Source organism: Lutra lutra, chromosome 17, assembly GCF_902655055.1.
Source record: "Lutra lutra chromosome 17, mLutLut1.2, whole genome shotgun sequence".
In the NCBI taxonomy this organism is placed as follows: Eukaryota; Metazoa; Chordata; class Mammalia; order Carnivora; family Mustelidae; genus Lutra; species Lutra lutra.
This window is the reverse complement of record NC_062294.1, coordinates 10,733,326-10,755,513: the sequence shown is the minus strand read 5'-3', so window position 1 is coordinate 10,755,513 and position 22,188 is coordinate 10,733,326. Positions and strand designations below refer to the sequence as shown.

The following is a 22,188-nucleotide window of genomic DNA, read 5'->3' as shown; positions in this document are numbered from 1 at the left end:
AATAAATTAAAATCTAAGGAACAGATAGAAGCTGAGTCGAGTTTGTGATTTTGAACTCTGGTATCTGTTCCCTGCAAACATAATGAGCCATTGTTTTGAAATTACTGTTTTCTAACTTCAGTGGATCAATACGTCTTCCAGAAAGGTAATTTAGATAGAATTTTAACCAATGCTGTGAGTGCGTACGGAGGCAGGTTGCTTAAAACTCAAGTATGTATTTATATTTGATGTGTCGAGAGCTTGCTGGTGGCAGCAGCAATGCATAGTTGATTTCTCTAATAGCGCTTCTCATCAACCACACATAGCCACTTGGATCTCACTCCGTCACCTCATGCCTCTGCATTTATATTGTATTTCCCATACGGCCAGCTAGAGGAGTCCCACCGTGTTTTTTCAAGAGGAAAGTTGTCGATGATACAACAGCCAAATGAATGGAAAGTGAAGAAGTTGCATGTGGACAGAAATTGTAATTAAATTACAATCCACATAAGTTTTTCTCAGATCTCTTCATTTATACCCCAGCCTTTTAAACATTTTCTCCTTATATTGAGCATTTTTAAACTTTTTCAGAGTCCCTTCCTGCTCTTTATCCACTTCACTATTACAAGCAAAGTAAAAGGTAATTTTGAATGAAAAGAGCATTTTCATGAGGAGATCAGCAAAGCACAGACCTAAGTAGTGTCTTGATCTTTAATTAGTTGAGACTATTTTGAATGCCAGTCTCAGTTTAGAAAATTGCAAAGCCCATTAATGAAAACAGTTAGTTCAAGGTGTGAGTCTGTGAAGTGTGTGTGTTAGAAGTGTCAGAACAAAAAGTGATTTGAGCTTCTTTAGATTTTTTTGTTATTCAAAGGAATGTAGGTGTTTGAATTTTCAAGTTATAAAAAAAATTAAGTCTATTAACTAATGGTTGGCAGATTCTTATCATATCACTTTGCTAGAGGGCAGTATTTAGGGTGAGGCTGATTTTCTTCTGTAAATTAAGACATTCAGACCATTTCTGCCATGTTCATTCCTCTCCTATGTTGGAAGGAATCCAGGATTGCAATCCTTTGTAAGATCACCAATTTTAAACTCACGTCTTGTATAATAAATTAATAGAAAAAGAGAAGCAGGTTTGTATAAATTAGCGATATTTTTAATGGTAGAAATGCTAAAAATAGAAAATGTAATTATGCCATTCATTTTATTTTATGAATTTTTCTTTTTGATTTTTTCCTTTTTTTTTTTTTAAACAGGGTCATTTTGGAATTCAGCTTCCTTCAATACTGAGGCCTCATACCTTCATTTTCCTACTTTCCATGGAGAACTTAGTGCAGATGTATCTTTCTTTTTTAAGACAACAGCTTCATCTGGGGTATTTTTAGAGAACCTGGGGATTACCGATTTTATAAGGATAGAGCTACGCTGTGAGTCTCCTTTTTCTTAGAAGTCTGTGGCATTCTATTTAATAGTCAATCCTTTAATTGTGAAACGACTGTGTTTCAACTTTATCAGCTAAATCTTTTCATTGTGTCCTTTTGGAAAAAAATCTATGATATTGGCCTTTTTGCAAGAAAATAATATATAACGTGCTAATTTGGGAAAACAATTGGTATTCTCTAAAACCAACTTAAGAAGAGTTTTAAACCCAAAAAATTAAATTTTTTAAAAATTCTGAGTTAACTACACAATTACTTAAATCAACCAGCCATATAATTTCGTATGCCATATAATGTAGGTATACTTTTAGGCCACTGTTAGTATCTTAATATCAAATGTATATTACATGCTTTTAAAATTAGATGAACTTTGAATCAGTATAAAAATTATTTTTACATAAAATGCCAGATGGTATTTAGTTTTCTTGTCCTGGTTACATAGTTTTGCTCTATCGATATGCAAAATTAACTCTGAGGATGAATTTCTTAAAATCTGGGTTTTTTTCAAAGTGTGCTTTCCGGTCTCATTTCATGTCTCTTCTTTACTGATGTCATCGGGTCCTTCCGTAAGATTTAAGCCATCACCTTTCTGTTTTGTGGTTGCTATGCCCTGGTGCTATATGCCCAAGGGTACTGAGGACTCCACTGTCCAGCATATGGACTAAGTCGAATAATCTTCATGTCTCCTATTCCCAGCTCCGGCAGTAGTGACCTTTTCATTTGATGTGGGGAATGGGCCTTTCGAAATCTCGGTGCAGTCACCCAAGCACTTCAACGACAACCAGTGGCACCATGTCAGGGTGGAAAGGAACATGAAGGAGGCGTCTCTTCAAGTGGACCAGCTCTTACCAAAGATACAGCCTGCTCCCGCCGACGGGCACGTCCTCTTACAGCTCAACAGTCAGCTCTTCGTGGGTAAGTTCTGATGGTGGGCAGTTTGTCACTGAACTGTAGGAAGTGCGGAGCTGGGCTAAGATGAAATAACAACAACCGGTAACAGCAGCGAGCCACTGCTGACTGAGAACCCGTGTTCCAGGCTGTTGGTTCTTCCTCGTAATCAATCTGTGACACGGGTTAGCCCCATTTTACAGATGAACTGACGGAGGCACAAGGGATTGCAGTGCCTTGCCTCCACACATCTGCCTAGCAAATGAGATTTAAATCTATGTTGATTCATTCCTAAACCTGGATTCTTAATATTATATAATTGGTTCGAGTTTGAGTTTGTTTGTTTGTTTGGTTTTGGTTTTGGTTTTGTTTCTTACATTAGCACTTTCAGTGTTTTGTTGAGAGGTGTTTCTCTCCATTCTCATGGGATTTAAGGAACCCTCCCTGTAGTTCCAGCTGATGCCAAACAGGGACCCCTGTCAAAAAACAGGCCAATAGAGGAAAAAAAGAAAAGCAGGAGCCAAGTGTATAAACCATCGATTCTTCCGGTGCTCCTCAATTTGCCCACTGTTCGGAGGCCTTCTGAACACCAACCTCGCATTTATTTATATCCAGACATTCCTTTATTGCCTGGATACATTCACTTGGTTTCTATAGACAGGATACCAGAATCCTTCTGGAAACATTTGTTTTATTTTCAGTCTTTGCTAATTACTTCAGAGAACTCATCGACCATTAAGTTCAAGGAGTTATTTCTTACTTGATCACTTCTCATATATTTTAATGTAAATAAGGGCACAGCAGCTCTATAAAGCAGAATAAATGATAAATGATCAGAAATTATATTTCAAGCATTTTTAAGAGTTCTGTTTTAATACAAAATTCAACAGATTCCCTTTATATCTTTCATTGCTTAATAATCTTGTTTTATTACCCTCACTGCAAAAGAGAAGCCTATTTGTGACTTATTTGACTAAGACACATTTGGGATTTCTTTTTTTTTTTTAAAGATTTTATTTATTTATTTGACAGAGAGAGATCACAAGGAGGCAGAGAGGCAGGCAGAGAGAGAGAGAGAGGGAAGCAGGCTCCCTGCTGAGCAGAGAGCCCGATGCGGGACTCGATCCCAGGACCCTGAGATCATGACCTGAGCTGAAGGCAGCGGCTTAACCCACTGAGCCACCCAGGCGCCCACATTTGGGATTTCTAATGAATTTATATACTCCTTATTTCTATCATCAGTTCTTTCATTCAATAAATAGTTAATGAGCGTCTTCACTGAGTAGGGCGCTGCGCCAGATGACGACCTAATCATAATCTTGCAACCACTCAACTGACTTATTGAAGGGTATGGAAATAGTAGGGAGTACTCGGAATACATAACTTTCTTTTAGTAACATGCTAGAAACTCGGTCATGAAATTGACATAGATATTTCTCGATATACAAAAACTGAGAAAGGGCTGCAACCAAAGCTATGGCAATTTAAAATCTGTCAGTATCTTGGAAATAGCCTTACTATTCTTGGAAATTGAGAAGGCTGAAACAGTCCTCGAATTTTTCAGTGAAATCTGCTGTAGTTCGCCTGAACGTGAACTTTCATCCTTTGTATGAATTTTAACTTCATAGTGTGTGTGATAGGAATCCTGGCCTTAATTTGATTTCAGGAAGTTGTAACGGTTAGAAGTACTGTTATTATATCAAAAGGCTGTGTTGGAACAGACTTGAGTCTTTTGCCATCAATCCTGTGTTATAATTTTAATAAATATATCGAAGAGATTTTATCTTTATGGTGGCAATTGGTTAGGATTGGTTAGGCTTTTGATATTCCCATATGTGTTCAGATCCGAGGACTGCCTTAGTGAAAGTTTTATAAATTAAAATCTTTAGTATGTTTAAGTCAAGTCACTGAAAACTAGAAAGAAAAGACAGAAAGATCTCTGAAAAAAATGTTACATTCACTATTAAGACAAATCTGTTTATATAATTCCCTTCTTTTTACTCACAGGTAACCAAGAAAATTGACAATTTGTGATGATATTGAAAGGACTCTTATTTTTTTAAAACGGCATAGGGACAGGAAGGTCACTGACTGTCCAGAGGCCACATCAGTGTCTTGTTTCTGTCTTTACCTCTACCACATGAGTGGGGCCCCTGTCTTAGGAAAGGGCCCCAACCAAGTTAATAAAAACTATACTTACACAAAAAATACTGATTTATCAATTTGTAACATTACTATCACACAAATCAGAATGTTTTTTTAAATTTCTAGATGAAAATACTTCACTGAGGGGTTAAATTTTAATTTAAAAGCTTACACTGAATTAGTGCAAAGTAGATAAAAAAACTAGTAAAAAATAAGTGAAAATTAGAACCAATTTAATGTAGTTCTTACTGAGACCAGAAAGTAGCTCTCTGCATTCTTGATAGTATGTTTCAGTGGAGGAGACAAGAGGCAGCCAATAAAAGGGTAAATAGTAGGACAAAATAGATCTTATTTGTCATATAAGTTTTTGATGTTAATACTTATTTTATACACGCATGCACACACACATATATATATATTTGTGTGTGTGTGTGTGTGTTCAACTTCAGATGATGGTAAATACTATAAAATGTCAGGAAATGACTTGGGTTGGGAGGGCTTCTACCTGAAGTGGGGTAGTCAGGGGAGTGCTCTCTGAAGGCCTTACCTTTGAAGAGAGGCCAGAGAAAGCAGAGGAGGGAACTTGTGAACACCTGAAGGGAGAGAATTCCTGGCCAAGGGACCGTACTCAATGTGAAGAGGAGGAGCCTTTGTGGTCGGAGGAGAGAGTTGGTCTGATGGAAAGTGTGGTGTCAATCATCTTCAAGTTATATACTGGGCCTTGTGAGACCATAGGGAGGAATTTTCCTTTTATTCTGAGGTACAGAGGAGTGGCAAGATCTAATGGACATTTTCTTTTCTTTTTTTTTTTTTTTTGAAGATTTTATTTATTTATTTGACAGACAGAGATCACAAGTAGGCAGAGCGGTAGGCAGAGAGAGAGGAGGAAGCAGGCTTCCCGCTAAGAGAGCCCGATGTGGGGCTCGATCCCAGGACCCTGAGATCATGACCTGAGCCAAAGGCAGAGGCTTTAATCCACTGAGCCACCCAGGCACCCTAATGGACATTTTCCACGTCTCCCTTGCTGCTGTGAGGAACATGGATTGAGGGAATGGGGTAGAAGCAGGCTAGAGCAGTGGTCCCCGTGAGAGATGGTGGTGGCAGGGGCTGGAGAGCAGATGGTGAAAACCATCTGTGGGCCATACTTTAAGTGTAGACACACACAGCTTGTGCTGGATTGGTTGTTGCTGATAGTGTGTTACTTCTTACCCCTGCTAATCTTCTTGGGGACAAGGTGCTTCTTTGTAGGTCCCTGGGATCCTCACAACATTTCTCAGTTTTTAATTTCAACTGAAGTTCATGTTTCTCATTCTCTTCCTTTATCATAATTTGTAGGATGATTCAAGCTGTTCCCGGACCCCTCAGTCTGGATTATATACTATAAGCCCTGCAAACCCTAGTCCCGCCAGGCTGCGAAAGATTGCTGGTCCTTCTTCGCAGCCCAGAGAAAATATTTCCCTTTCTCCCTTTTCTTCAGTGAGATCCCACCCACACCACATTGACACACTCCCAAGAAACTGGGCTTCTCTGTTCATATGTTCTGTGCCAGCACACTGTCAGATATCGAAGGGACCCTCTCTTGGGCACTGTTTCCCCACGTTTGAATACCTTCCAGTATTCTAAAGCTAAATCTGTTCTCTGAGCCATGACTCTGGGATGCCTGAGAGTCTGTGCTCTGATTCAACAGAAATGATCTTCTGGTTCAGATTTTAAAGAGTAATTTCATTCCCCTCACTTTAAAGTTCAAGAGTTTAATTTGTAGTTCACCCTTCCATCTTAAAAATAATTATGGCTAATCAGTATCTTTAAGTATACATAATGACTGTCATTCATTTTGGGGTATCAGGATATAGTGAGATAAATGTAACTGCAAAGAGTAAGTCTATAGTGTAACTTTTACTCCTAAATAATGTTTGAATCCAGACAATGATGGTGATGATAGTTGTAAGTTACACAGATACACAGTTCTTTATAAACATGGGACCAAACTGTAAGACTAAGCTAATGTTAGTCCAAGATAATGTTAGTATCCCAGCACTTAGTAGCTTTTACCAACAATGTGCCTTCCTTTTTATAAACAAATTTGGCAGAAAACATTAACACTATTGTGGAATATTTCAAATACCAAATAAAGTTACTTTATAAAATTACAAATATGAAACATAAGAAATTTTGATAATATAGAACTATGTTTGTTTGAGATATATCTATAACATTTTTACCTATAGGTAAAGTGTTGTGGATATATGAATATATATTCATTTTTATTTCCATTATAGTCTCCATCTCACTGCACTACCACAGCCAGGCCTATGTTGATGATACTTATTGACATTACATTTTTTTGAAATTAAGGATTTTGGTGGTTGCTCAGAAGTGACTAGTGGAATGGGACGACCTGAAAGCACCTGATATGTTTTCCCAATCACTGCCTTCAGTCTGTCCCTTAAAAAGCTGTTGTAAAGTGTGTCCACATCTCAGAATGAAACTCTGAGGCACGACTGATGCTTTCTTTACCTTCTGAGCAAAATCAGTAAAAAGAAATAGAAGGCATGATTAAAAATGTGATTCAACTGAGCAACAATGATATATGACGATTAAAATAGAAAGAAGAAAATGAGAGTCTCGGAGGTGGAACTAGGTTCGTCTACAGCAAAGAATTATAGAACACAGCAATCCCTGTAGTTCCAAAAGTTGGAATAATTGTCTTCAGTTAACTAAACTGTAGGATGCCATGCAACGTGAAGGAGTAATAAAATAATGAACATAAAACCTTATATGAAGAAGTCAAAGCGGTCGACGAGAATGTAATGTGATAAATTAGAACCAGTGAACACCAGTGCAGTGACCATCTCCTCCCCTTCCCCGCTATCCCAACCATCACATAGCTCTTTGTAATAAAAAAGATGATTCACCTTGTAGTTGTAGCCCATCTTTCCCCATTCTTGCTTTTAATTATGGCACTGGGTCTTTCCTGACCTTTTCACATTCTTTCACTTTCTCCTTTCTGTATGTGTGTGATTTACGACCCGAGTTGAACAGTCCTATTCAGAGGTGCTATTTATTACTCTAAAAAATAAGTTTAGTGGCATGATGTTAATTGGTATATTAAACATATGCCCTTGACCCTGTTACACTGAGGACTCAGTGGCGAGAGTCACTGCTGTTATCACTCCCCTGCAAACATTCTCCAACCACAGAAATGATGGAGAGAAAAGAATCAATCATTTTTTTTTCTAAGCTGAAATGTGACAGTGGTCATTTTCTATTTTGGTTTGTAAACTCAGCATTTTTCTTAGAAGCATCTTAAATTAGCCTTGAATTGATTTTCATTCAACTAGCTCTGCAATTTTTGTTTGCAATCCAAATTCTTTTACTGACAGGTTTTTAAATGGGGCACACTCCATCGCAGTACTTTGCGACTGGGACCTGGAAGAGAAGTGAGAACTCCTGACATAGACTCAGAAGTCATTTGCATTGCATTTGAATTGCATTAAATCCACAGATGCTTGTCGAGCTTCTAGCGCAGACCGTTTCTAATCACCATACACAAAGGTTAATATTGAGCTCTGAGTTTATGGAAACTCTGAAGGCTGGTTCTCACCCTCAGTGGCACATGAGTGTCACCCAGGGATCTTTTGGGAAACTGACAATACCAGTAAAAAGATAGATTTATTTTGGGTGGATAGGCTTTTGTGGGCTTGTAAAGTTGGATACCACAAATACAGCCTTATACTGGTCCTTTGGTGAACATATGCTTATATTTCTGTTGGGTCTGTACCCTAACAGTGGAATTACTGGGTCATAAGATGGGCATATGTTAAGCATTAAGAGACACTGCCAAATAGCTATTGACCATTTGGATACCCTCCTTATGACGTGGCTATTCGAATCTGTTGCCCATTTTCTAGAGGGTTGTCTTCTTTAAAAAAAAAAAAAAAAAGGTGGGGGGACTGGGTGTCTCAGTCAGTTAAATGTCTGACTCTTGATCTTAGCTTAGGTCTTGATCTCACAGTTGTGGTTTCAAGCCACAACTGTGGCTTGAAAAAAAAAAGATTTCTAAGAACTCTGTGTGTATTTTGGATTCATTTCAGATACATTTATTCCCAATTTCTTCTCTCTCTTTGGATTTTATTTTTATATGCATAATGGTGTCTTTTGATGAGCAGGGGTTATTAATTACAATATATTCTAGAATTTGTCTTTTTACTTTTAGTTTACGTTTTGTAGGCTAAAATAGTTATGAGAAGAGAATGTCAAAAGTTTTACATTTGAATATTTTTTATTTCAATCTGATTTTCTTTTGTTGTAAATATGTTCCCACACACCAAAGCGTAGTGCAATGAAAGCCACATTTCTCTTTCATGCAATCATATCATTTACTTCAATTGTGTTCTTCTCTCCTCCTTGAGATGTCTTTTCCATGATTAGCTTAAGAAGCACTCAGTGTACTTTTGCATGTTTAGTGAGCAAATCTTAGTGACTGTTGACTGAAATCAGAATTCACATGGGCTCTTTTAGGAGCAGAGACTATGACTCATACCACCGGCAGTTCATTTCTTTAAAATATGCCTTAGGAGGTCAAACCAGAGAGGTGCTGTGGCCTTGGCATGTGAGTAAACGAAGTAGACCCACATTTTTCTGCTGGGAGTACCACGAGGGCCTGTTCTCACCACTGACTTTGATTCAGGGACCAGTGCCAGTATTTTCTGCCCTATGACACTGTTGCTTACTACACTAGCTTCCTTTTCAGCCATAATAGTTCTTTGAACATGAGGGAGAACAGTCCTCCTCCCCTTGACTCTCCTAGGATTATGCTCAATGAGGAATGTTCCATGACAAAATTATAGCCAGGGTCCAGTCTCACAGCTCTGTACATTAATGTACCATTTCTTTGAGGCTAAGCCATCCCAAGGATGGCTGGGTAGGTCAGGATTAAAGATCCAGTACGTAATATACAGGAGACCATTTTTTCCCTTCAGTTCCCTGACTTGGTCCTGGGCCCAGCCTGCATGGGCTATCACTTTCCCATTCCAAATTCCTCTCAGTGGTCAGAGCCTCAGCTGCCTTTCTCTGCCACAGTGCCATGGTCCGGGAGAGCCCCTGTACTCTGCCAGACACATTTCTATAACTTCAAATTTTAAAGAGAAACGTGGGATCTTGATTTCTTTCTTTTCTAAGGCCCCTGGGCAAATATACAGTTGTTCCCAGTTAATCCTCAATAATGTTCAAGCACAGTACCTAAATAATTTGCCATTAAAAAATTAAAGGTGTTCCTGCTTCCAAACCAAAAAAAAAAAAAAAAAAAAAAAAAAAATTGGCAAAGGAAAGAGCCAGCTCATATTTCATGACAATAGCATCTGTCACTTAGACTCACTTCCTGAGAGTAATGAACATGATAAAAGTGTTGGAGTCAGTCTCTGTTCATCACCTAGTGCACCTATTAGGTACAGATCCCAGTACTGTTATGTAAGTGAACAGATTTAGTTTTATTTCTTCATGTAGGAAAGTTAGGCACGAGTTTCACAGGATACCTAGTGTTCGTGAAGTTCCAGAATTCATTATATCTGATATAGCATGGCAGGTAAATTGATAGGAAATTAATTGGAAGACAGTTCCAAACATAATAGCTCAGTGGAAACATCCAGAATCAATTAATCAAACTGCAGCTCATTTTAATTGGACCTACACTAACCCCGAAAAGTCGTTGGACTCTTTAATTAAGCTTTCAAGCTGAATACTATTTACACTGGCTGTGTTCTCCAGGATGGTTCTTCTTAAAATAAGAAGTTATTAACTTGAAACCTAATGGAAAAGCAAAAATCCTCAACACATGTATGACACATATGTTTATGTTTAATTAGACATTTTTCCTGAATATTTAAAAAGTGTAGTTTAAAGCTATTTGATTAAAGGAGTGCCTGGGTGGCTCAGTCAGTTAAGCGTCTACCTTCGGCTCAGGTCATGATCTCTGGGTCCTGGGATTGAGCCCCATGTCGGGCTGTCTGCTCAGTGGGGAGTCTGCTTCCTGCCCCCTCTCTCTGCTCCCCTCTCCCCACTCATGCTCTCTCATGCGCTCTCTCTCTCTCAAATAAATAAAATCTTAAAAAAAATACCCTATCTGATTAGGTGAACATTAATTCTTCACAAGTACACAATTCAGAAATCCTGTTTGGAAGGCTGGGTTTTGATTTTCTTCTCACTATTACAAATATATGTTTTTCATACATGTATGTGGGTTTTTTTTTTTTCCTGTTAATATCCCCAGCCTCTAAACTTCTTGTCTGCCAGGTACCTGTTTCTTCCATTAACATCATGGTTTCCCTGTCCAAGTCTACCACTAGACCATGGGCTCTATGAGGGCACATCAATGTAATTCTGTACCTCCCATGTCAGACACCGTGCCCGGCGAAGAGCTCCAAAGTAGAGCTTCTAGAACTGAAATGCTGTTCAACCCAAAATGATCTAAGGAATAGAAGAAAATGAAAATGATCTTTTTTGACCATATTTTGGTGTGGAGACACACTTTGCAATAAAAAGCCCACTGTAGGTTCTCGCCCTTTCCTGCCTGTAATTGAGTGGGTTTATTTTAATATTTCCTCAGCTGTGCCCATGGGCTTGTCTCTGGAATTTCCTATGCCTCTAGCTCCTCATCGTCTAGAACAAAGTAAAATAAATAAGAATAAACAAGCTGGGGCAGATAAAAAGGAATTGTATTCAGCTGTTGGACCCCCATGTTATTTAGTTATTATGATGTCACTGGCAAAGGGAGTTCAACTCCTAAAGCAGAGAGACTTGCTGCTTCAGAGTGATAAATGCTTACCAGGCCATGATGTAACATTACTGTTACATGATGATAACGTTATTTTAAATCATGATATATCATGATTTAAAGTACTATAACATGAAATAAATGAAATACACCAGGAATCCACCTGTAATTCAGTCTTTCCAGCCCCTGGCCCTCTTCCAAAGAGTTTCCAGGCCAAAGCTAAAAGCAAGGCTGTGGGCTTCCTTACCCAACAAAGAAAACTCCAGCAAGGACACTAAGAGAATTTGGTCAAAGTCTTAACTCTGAGCTCTCGATATTCTAATGAGGTGAGTTGGCAGAGTGTGAGACTAGGGAGGCCTGAGGCTAAGGTGAGTAGCAGTTTAGATGTGGCAGGAAAAGAAGGGTCCTGAGAATAAGGGGAGAAGAGAGACTTCTGGAATGGAAGGGGACAGAGTAGATGTAGGAGGAAGGAAACAAGAATATTGTCAGCTATTCTGAGACTCTGGGATGAGATGAACTCCTTGTTCCCTGCCATGCCTACGTAAACTGGAATTGGACTATGTCTGGCTCCATAGCGTGCTGCATCTGGATTTATAAATAGGAAATATGACTTCATTGTATTTGCATCATAGAAGAGGCACAAATTATGTCAGCTGAAGCAATTTCAATACACAAATTTAAGTACAGGTGCTTGAATGGGGACCCTTATGTCTATGAATCTGAATTCTAAATACCATTAGTGAAATGAGTCCAAAATTCTTAGAAATTCTTTTAGTTTTCCCTTCATGGTATTTCATTATTCAAAAATGTAGACTTAATGGATTCAGAAACATTCCTTGGGTTTTATCCTCATTCTCAAGCTCAGGGACCCAGACTACCCTGTGTGGCCCAATAGCGTTTTCTCTTTGAAGCACCAAGCACCCAGCTCCCACCCTGCCTCCACCTGCCCCTGGCATAATCCAATTTAATGAGCCAGTGTGTTAACTGATTATTAATAATCAGTTATTAATGTCAATTGCTGATCAATTAGTTACGATTGTAAATAGTTACTGCACAGCTCTTCTGCGTCAGGCACAGTTCTGTGTGCTGATGTATGATGATAATACACAAACTCAGTTGGTAAAATGTAAAACCTGGTGGACGGTGACAAAGGCCTATTTATGTAGGGTCTTTATGGCCAACTCTTGGCTCTGAAGTTTAAAAAAAAAAACCCAAATATGTTTAATCTCTGAGGGATAAGAAGATGTTAAGCCATGTAGGCCAGATGAAGAGTGCGCTACGTGAAGTGGTAGAGGAGCCAGCATGTCTTAGGAAGAGACAGTCTGTACAGAGCAGGTCTAAGATCTGGAGGTGAGACCGTATCATCTGTTCAGCAACAAAGCTCTGTTTTAGAGGACCTGTGTCCGTCTGACGCCTCTGAGTAGAATTGTCTGGACTATTTAGATTAGGGTACTACTTTCCCACTTCAGGTTCTGAGTATTTAACGTATGGTGTTCTGGACACGTGGTGAAGGTCCTCTTCGAGCTTACATGCTTATCAGGATTGTGCTGACAAAATGCGGTGTCAAGGGACCGCCTGAATAAGATCCATGTCCCAGGTTGATTGTTTATTGTTTCAATTCCCAGTCCTTATTTCAGGCCCACAGAATCAGTATTTCTTGGAGCAAGTCTGTATCTTTATGAAGGCTTCCATGTGACACTCATATTCCTTAAGGTTTGAGAACCTCTGCCTTAGAACTGCAGGGTCTGATTCCACTCAGACACTGTAAACCTCTTCAGGGGTCACTTGACAAGTCATATTGTCAGGTATTAGCCAATAAGTGCTACATCACTGTCTCTCCATCAATCCCCTCTCCCCAGTTTGCTGAGAATCTTTCTGAGCTTACATTTATCCACACTGGACCAATATTGAGAAAAAATGCACTGGGAAGTATGGCAGACAAACGCAAATAATCTCAGTAACCTTGTTTTTGATGGAAGAATAACGACCAAAGACGACATCGGTGCACAGTCATTAGAAGAACTCAAGGAGTGTTTCATAATTCTCAATAAGTCAACAGCACACCGGCATCAGGATCAGGTTTCAGTATGAAGAATGAGCCACACTTACCCACAAATATATGCTGATTTAAAATTGTGAAAAAAAAAAAAACCTTCTACATAAGACTATCAATCCATTTACTGTTATTTTGCATGAGACTAAGATATAGCCTTATTCTGTTCTTTGAAAGAAACTAAAAACAACAACAAGAAAACCACCTCTCTGATTTACATTTTAATAAATCCTTTTTAGAAAACCAATATGTAACAGATTCAACCTTGGGAAAATATTGAATTCTCACCTTATCTTCTTGAATTCTCTCAATATTCAGTCACAAATTGTGTTCCCCAAATTTTATTGGCTCCTCTGGCTTTGCCCATTCCCTGTAAGGCTACAGCGTGGGTCCTTCTTTGTGAGGTCTCAGTTTTATCTGGTCTTGAATCCTGAATAAAACATGAAGGAACATGTTTCCATTCACCGTATTTCCCTCTTAGGTGGAACGGCCACCAGACAGAGGGGCTTTCTGGGCTGCATTCGGTCTCTGCAGCTGAACGGAATGTCGCTGGACCTGGAAGAAAGAGCTAAGGTGACTCCCGGAGTGGAGCCGGGTTGCAGAGGGCACTGCAGCAGCTACGGAAAGTTGTGTCAGAACGGAGGGAAATGCAGAGAAAAGCTCAGTGGGTTCTCTTGTGACTGCACCTTCTCTGCATATACAGGGCCTTTCTGCTCCAAAGGTAAGTATGCCATGGGGTATCCTCACAGGAAAAGCCATCTAGTGTGAAGAAAACATCTAGTAGTCATTTTCTGGGTAGCTAATTTGAAAGAGAAATAGTTCCATTTCTGATTTTTTTTTTCAAATTACCTGTTTCATGCTAATCTCATTTCATTTCTTGGATATTTGCCTCATTTCTTAAAAAACTAGTATCTATTAATCATAAAGCCTCTCAAGTTGCCTCTAGATGTCTTAAAGTATTGGCTGCTTAATCTGCTTTTTTCTATCCAATGTTGATCCTCTTAAGGATTATAGCTATCAACAACCTGTCCCATGGGGCAGCTCTCTATTTGAAAATCTTTAAAGGCATTATTGTTATTTTAGATGAAGATAGTCAACCACGAAAAGAGACTTAGGAAGTATTGTGTTTTGGGTTTTGCCAAACAAATATTTTTTCCAAGAATAAAAATAACTTTTCCATTAAATATGCATGTGTAACAAAATAGAGATACTCCGGCATTTTTCTCTATGATGTGGGCAATATCTGTGAAGTAAAATAGTGGAATGTTTTTCAATTTGTCTTGTTCACAAACCTATGTCATGGAAGAAAGGAACATCTGAGTGTAGTATTAAGTGTTCTGGACAGACTTCTCTGAATACACAAACATTTGTTAGGCTTTCATAGTTGCTCCTAGAAAACTGCCATCATGTTTAATTCAGTTGCTTTATTTGAGTGTGTCTGGGCTACTGAACCTTTTTCCTGAAGGAGGCTAACAAAAATTGCCTCCAAATTGAAGCAATTCCTGCTTTGCAAAGAAAGCCCTTGGGATTATTTCATGGAAAGTGGGTTAAAAGTCATCTACTTTTTATCAGAACTAAGTTATAATTTCAAGTCAACCTCTAATAATAACTCACACACCACTGCTCTTGTTCTAGGAGGCTGTTCACAGGTAGAGGACGCCTGGGTAGCTTAGTGCACTTAGTTCCTGACTCTTGATCTTGGCCTGGGTCTTGCTCTCAGTCAGGTTTTGATCTCAGGTCGTGAGTTCTAAACAAAGTGAGAACAAAGACCACATCTTCCCAAGAACGTGTCTTTACTTCTTGAATCTGAATGATTTCTAGTTCAGCTTGCTGACTGCAATCAAGAATATTACTCTGCACCTGTGTATCATGTTGCATACAAAAAGTGTGTTGCAGATAATAAAAATAATAAAACAAGCAAACAAAAACACTCTTCAAGTGCCAAGGGAATGGAAATGTTGCTGTGTCACCCCGTGAGCATCATTTACAACTCACATTCCACAACTGGTTCCACTTTATAGTAATGGAGAGAAGTAGAGTTCAAGGATCCAACTCTAATTATTCCTCCAGTATCCTCCTCATTTTCATACATATATAAAAAATACGTGGTATATGTGTGCATGCACATGCATGTGTGTGTGAATTTGGGATATTTGTCTCATATAAGTAAAGTACTACACTTTTGTAAAACTAAAAGAGGCTGGATAGTTCCTTGTGTTGATCGCCGCTACACAGATGCTGCTGCCCTCTCTTACATGAACGCTGGACTTAGCTTCTTTTCATAAGGCACAATAAATAGGGGGAAGTGTTCAGGTAAAAAGGAACATTTCTGCCTGTTGATCCTGGAAGGTAAGAGGACCCCTCAAACTTCCTTCCTGTTACAGGAAGACTAGTGTATTCTATCTACAAAATAATAGATGGGACTAAAAATTTAAATAAGAAAATTGTTGGCAAGAGAGAAAAAAGCCAAAAAACCTGGTTTATGTCTGAAGTCAGAGTGGAGGACATTATGCTTTCAATTATAAGGTTAACTAGCAAATTAATTACATATAATTCTAACATAAAGCCATTTCAAGGACCATCATAAAAGTTCTATTAACTTCCTTTGTTATTTAGTTCTGGTTTGGAGCTATTTGTTTTATCTATATAATTTGTTATTTTTAATTAAAAACATCAATATAACTGAAACAAGATCCTTGTACTTAATTTTTAACATAAAATGTGTGTATCATTTCAGAGATTTCTGCATATTTTGGATCTGGCTCATCTGTGATTTACAATTTTCAAGAAAATTATTCCTTAAATAAAAATTCCAGCTCCCACGCTGCTTCATTTCATGGCGATATGAAGCTGAGCAGAGAAATGATCAAATTTAGCTTTCGAACAACACGAGCACCAAGCTTACTGCTTTATGTGAGCTCCTTTTATAAAGAATACCTTTCAGTTATCATTGCCAAAAATGGTGAGTGCTTTTTTGATGAGAGAGAGAGAGAAAAAATTGAATTAGAACATTAGATTAGTAATAATAGGGATTGTTCTCATGTTCTTGCCTCTCAAACTACAAACAGGAAGAAAAGTGTGACTGTTTTTTGTATTCAATTTTGTTTTTCAGTACTGTCCTATAAATTTAATCTAAGAGGACTATTTAACATTTTAAGATAGCTTTAGCTTGTTATAATTTTGGTAATTTCACATATTCAGTGTTCATTTTTTTATTTCTATAAAATACTTATCATATTTTATTATTGCTAGAAGCTCTTTACTATTCCATATACTATCAGTCTCAATTTTATGGTTCATTTTGAAAGAAGATGCCTATTTGTATATAGTAAATACTTCCTTCAATTAAAAGTAGAAAGATTTTGAGGGAATGTTAACAACCTAACATTATATATAGGAGAAGATCCACAAAGTAATCTGTTGGTTCTAACGGTCAGCAATGAAATTGTCGCGGAAAATGCTGGTTCATCAGTGCAGGGCAAGGGCTTGTGGATTAGGACATGTGTATATTACAGAAGCCTTGTCACTGCTGATGTTTTTTTCTCCTCTCTATATCCAGATTAAAGATAAAAATTCCATATATAAATTATCTGAGTGAGGAAAATAAGTTTATAAACTTGAATGTATCATTTCAACTTAAATAAATATGGCCCAAGGGCACAGAACACTAAAATAAAAATAATATTTTTGAATAAGTATATTTACATTCACTGTCTATCTTTTGAGCTTGAAGCTTATCTATACATTAGGATATTTCCTTGGCTAAATTGGAGCTACCTTGTGAAATAAATTGGCATCTTTGAGGCAGCTAAGTGAGATATTAATTCTCATGGTAAGTTTGGCCAAAAACCATTGATTTCATCCTAATCTCATTCCAAAATCTATGACTGTGACCATGTGAAAATATTTTTTGTCTTTAGTAAAACTCCATTTGCTTATAAAAATTCCATTAATCAATTGCATTTTAGGAGTGGCAGATGTATATTTTTCAAAGATGAGATTATGGAAGCACTTAATGCAATATTCCACAACAGTTTGCCATTTCAAAGTATACAAAGGTGTGTTTTTTAAATTAAAGGCTAGTATAGAGATTTGCTTATGCTTAACTGCATATCTGACTTCTAGGGGAAAAGTTGAAGATTTGCAGGAAAGACTACTTACTGGCAACATGCTTGGTCTTGATCTTGAAAATAGTGCAATTTAACATAGAAGCTGACTTCTAAGAATTATGAGGAAAGGAGACCTCCAATAAGCTACTGTGAATTTCCCACCAGAAATTGAAAGCTAAAAAGAATACTCTCTGAGTTTTTGAAAGTAGCTTTTAAACTATAATTTTAACTAAAAATATAACTTCTCTTCCCTACTTTAGGAAGTTTGCAGATCAGGTACAAGCTAAATAGATATCAAGAACCTGATGTCGTTAACTTTGATTTCAAAAACATGGCGGATGGACAGCTTCACCATGTAGAGATTAACAGAGAAGAAGGAATGGTCTTTGTAGAGGTAATATAATAAATTCAAGAGAAGTGGTGGTTACCATTATGATTCCCCAGCATGAAGGACTGTCAGCAGAATTATGATAATGAATAGATTGAGGATGTCCTTCCAGTGTTGCTCCTGCACAGACCATAGACAGACTGCCAAATGTGGTCTAGTTTTTGAAATAATAAAGATTCTGTCCAAGATATGATTAATATTTGATACCCAAAATGCCACATTTTCCTCATTTATTTTACATCGTTCAGGAGGGAAAGCTGTCTATTTTATCATACATACAACTAGTAAAACTATTACTACTCTCATGAAACAAATAGAATTGTTCATTCTACCAGTTTTAAAGAAAAGCATGAAAGTTTTGGACCTCTACACAGAGGAAGATGTCTTAGCTGAATGACTCAAGTGAAAATACCAACCTTGGTAAAAGTTTCAAGGTGAAAAAACTCCTATCTTTTTTTTTTTTTTTTTTTTTTTTTTTTTAGCTTTATGAGCTTTGGATTTCTCATATAGTAGAGAAAATTACAGTGCTATAAGGGGATAGAAGATGGGGTGCACTGCTATCTGAGAGTAGAAGAGGAGGTTTAGAAAAAGTCATTCACCTTTGTAAATGGCTCTTTAAATTTTGTTTTTTATAATCTCTGGGGCCATACTAACAATTGCCTATTTTACCATTTTTTTTTGTCTTCCGTGGATTTTTGTCCTCTTCCCAACAAAATGGCATCCATCTGGCTGTTTGTACCTCATATGACAATTCTATAGATTGATGAGAATGCAAAGAGACAAGTCCACCTGTCATCAGGTACAGAATTCAGTGCCATCAGGTCTCTTGTACTGGGCAGGATTTTAGGTAAGTAAGGGCACGACGTCCCCCTAATCATGACACAAAGAGATCAGAAGAATCGTAGTCCAAGTGTGCACACATGCACACAGGCCACACCAAAACTGGTCACGCCAAAAGAAATACTCTGTTCTATTTTGAGTACAAAATGAGTGATAATCGAGGCAAAACCAGTAACTTCTCAGGGGTTTATGTAACTGTGTGCAGGGACTTCCTGCTGAGTAGGCATGGTCCTTTGACAATAATACCACTGTGGTCTCCACATAATGAAACATGATATTGTTCTCACACTTCAAAAATATCAGACAATAAAGGTAGAAATAACGGACTGTGTATCAGTCACCTGCCAAATACACAGGCTGTCATCTAATGATCAAACCAAGACTAGACCTAAGAGAGAAGGGAGGGGAGAGCAGGGGCTTTTCTTCAAGGTTTGTGAATCTGCTTTAGGTGCTCGCTTGGATCCTTTTTGCTTTGTTGAAAGGTGGTAGTAGCTCGCCACTCTGGCTGGAAGCCGGTGTCTACTTAAATGTCTTGTGGTTATTATTTATATCCACCAATTACTTCTGATATTAGCACTCAAGTAGAAGCATACCCTTGCCTTTTTAACATAAATATATATATATACATTTTTTTACACTTAACAACAAGGACTAAGTGGAAAGAGGAGCAGTACCTTTTGAAAGGGTTTTCTTTTTAGTTATAAGTAAATTATAAAGAAGAGTGATACTTAACATGATTTGGTGGGGGTGGGGACCTCTTGTAGTCCAATGTTCATCTCTTGATTGATATTTGATGCTAGTCTGGAATATTTCCCCTCGGACGGTAAATGGAATCTTTTATTTTTTGAACTCTTCAGTTATTTGTACCTTGACTAATTATTCCTTACATTTCCTGAACATAATCTCAGAATTCTGAGAAATATTTGATTAAACCCGTGGGTGAGTGATCAAAATATTGGTCCTTGAGAAGGTTAATAGTTAAATTTATGAATATGTATAGGTTTTCTAGGACTATGATGAGCACCGAAATTGTGTGCTCTCATTCTACAAACAAACGGGAAATATGAGTTGCAATGTTCTCTCAGTATGCTAGAGTGGATGTGTGCAAAGTACTTCTTAGATATTTGGAAGCTTACCTGAAAAATTCCAAGTGAGTGTCATCATGTAAATTATGTAAATTCGACTATAGCAATAAAAAAATCAAATAAATATAACAAATCCTGATCTCAAGAGTTCCTCAGTCTAGCAGGGTCTGAGATGAGGCATTACATAAAAATGGAAAATACAAGATAGAAAATTTTAACAGTCATGCATAATGTTAATACAATCATATTTTTGAAGAATAAAATCTTCAAATTTAATGCCACAGTTACTGATGAAAATACCTTTTGTGAGTAGAAATATGTTAAATATATTACAAAACAGTTGGGAAACTTATCTGCATTCTATTAGGAGGATTGTATTAATCAAACAGTAGAATAATAACATTCATTATATAAATATTTGTTTCCCTTTTTGTAAATGAGGAGGGAGATTAGTAGGGAATTAAAGATGTTAATGTTTTTATTCAAGAATAGCATATTATTAAAATGCATATGACTCATACTGAAAAATAAGATTAAAGTCCAGATTCAGCAATGAACTTTATAGTCTGAATCAATTCTTCTCCTAAAAGTATAGGTAAGAATTTATATGGTGTGTACCTAAGGTTAGGATCTTGACCAAGGACCAAGGACTAATCCCCTATTCAAGTCATTTGTAATTCAAAGGAGAATAATAATTTATGGTCAAATTTGGTGTGGTATAGGAATTTACAATTAAATGTATGTAGTATATTATTACATTTTAACATAGTATATTAATTTATAGTAAAATAGATGCAAAAATGGAGCTGTTAATTTTCCAGAGATTTGTTCAATCTTAGAGTTTCTTATTACATTAGGCTGGGTCTTCCAAGAAGCAGTCACAAAGTCAAAATCACCCATGTGAGGATTTTATTCAGGGAACAACTTATAAAAAAGAAAGTGAGGTGGGAGCTGGTCAAGAGTGGAGAGCCATCAGATGGCCATGCAACTGTGCCTCCTAATGAAGAAAAGAGAATGAAAAAGAAGGATCTTGGAAGTTTGTGTCATGTCAGAAGGTTTGAGCAGTCTTTTGGGAGCCCTTGAGTCAGCCAGCCGTCAGAAGAATCTCCTATTTCCCAAGAATGAGCCTGCTTTAGGAATCCCTGCTGTGATCAGCCACCACTGGGAGCCACCCACAGGAGGCATGGCCTCGGCCCAAATATAAAGATAGGTTTCAGAGGGCCCTAGGTCGGTTACTCTCCTCTAGTTGGAGGCCTGCAAGGACTTTGTCATGGCCCCACGTATATCAAATATGTTTTTCTTTTTTTTTTTTTTTAATAATTTTTTTATTTTTTCAGCATAACAGTATTCATTATTTTTGCACCACACCCAGTGCTCCATGCAATCCGTGCCCTCTACAATACCCACCACCTGGTGCCCCCAACCTCCCACCCCCCACCCCTTCAAAATTCTCAGATCGTTTTTCAGAGTCCATAGTCTCTCATGGTTCACCTCCCCTTCCAATTTCCCTCAACTCCCTTCTCCTCTCCATCTCCCCTTGTCCTCCATGCTATTTGTTATGCTCCACAAATAAGTGAAACCATATGATAATTGACTCTCTCTGCTTGACTTATTTCACTCAGCATAATCTCTTCCAGTCCCGTCCATGTTGCTACAAAACTTGGGTATTCATCCTTTCTTTTTTTTTTTTTTTTTTTTTTTTTTACAGCTTTATAAACATATATTTTTATCCCCAGGGGTACAGGTCTGCGAATCGCCAGGTTTACACACTTCACAACACTCACCATAGCACATACCCTCCCCAATATCCATAACCCCACCCCCTCTCCAAACCCCCTCCCCCCATCAACCCTCAGTTTGTTTTGTGAGATTAAGAGTCACTTATGGTTTGTCTCCCTCCCAATCCCATCTTGTTTCATTTACTCTTCTCCTACCCCCTCAACCCCCCATGTTGCATCTCCTCTCCCTCATATCAGGGAGATCATATGATAGTTGTCTTTCTCCAATTGACTTATTTCGCTAAGCATGATACCCTCTAGTTCCATCCACATCGTCGCAAATGGCAAGATTTCATTTCTTTTGATGGCTGCATAGTATTCCATTGTGTATATATACCACATCTTCTTTATCCATTCGTCTGTAGATGGACATCTAGGTTCTTTCCATAGTTTGGCTATTGTAGACATTGCTGCTATAAACATTCGGGTGCACGTGCCCCTTCGGATCACTACGTTTGTATCTTTAGGGTAAATACCCAGCAGTGCGATTGCAGGGTCATAGGGTAGTTCTATTTTCAACATTTTGAGGAACCTCCATGCTGTTTTCCAGAGTGGTTGCACCAGCTTGCATTCCCACCAACAGTGTAGGAGGGTTCCCCTTTCTCCGCATCCTCGCCAGCATCTGTCATTTCCTGACTTGTTCATTTTAGCCATTCTGACTGGTGTGAGGTGATATCTCATGGTGGTTTTGATTTGTATTTCCCTGATG

General features: G+C 37.9%; 1 protein-coding gene across 2 annotated transcripts in view; it reads left to right on the top strand.

Annotated features, from left to right (window-relative positions):
• Positions 1-22,188, top strand: part of CNTNAP4 (contactin associated protein family member 4) — a 249,365-nt gene that overhangs the window by 206,099 nt on the left and 21,078 nt on the right. For both annotated transcript variants that reach the window (XM_047712348.1, XM_047712349.1), the window contains exons 16-21: positions 1,239-1,409; positions 2,118-2,336; positions 13,761-14,000; positions 16,017-16,241; positions 17,649-17,782; positions 18,536-18,623. In XM_047712348.1, coding sequence (XP_047568304.1) covers positions 1,239-1,409; positions 2,118-2,336; positions 13,761-14,000; positions 16,017-16,241; positions 17,649-17,782; positions 18,536-18,623 — 1,077 coding nt within the window. The remainder of the gene's footprint in view (positions 1-1,238; positions 1,410-2,117; positions 2,337-13,760; positions 14,001-16,016; positions 16,242-17,648; positions 17,783-18,535; positions 18,624-22,188) is intronic.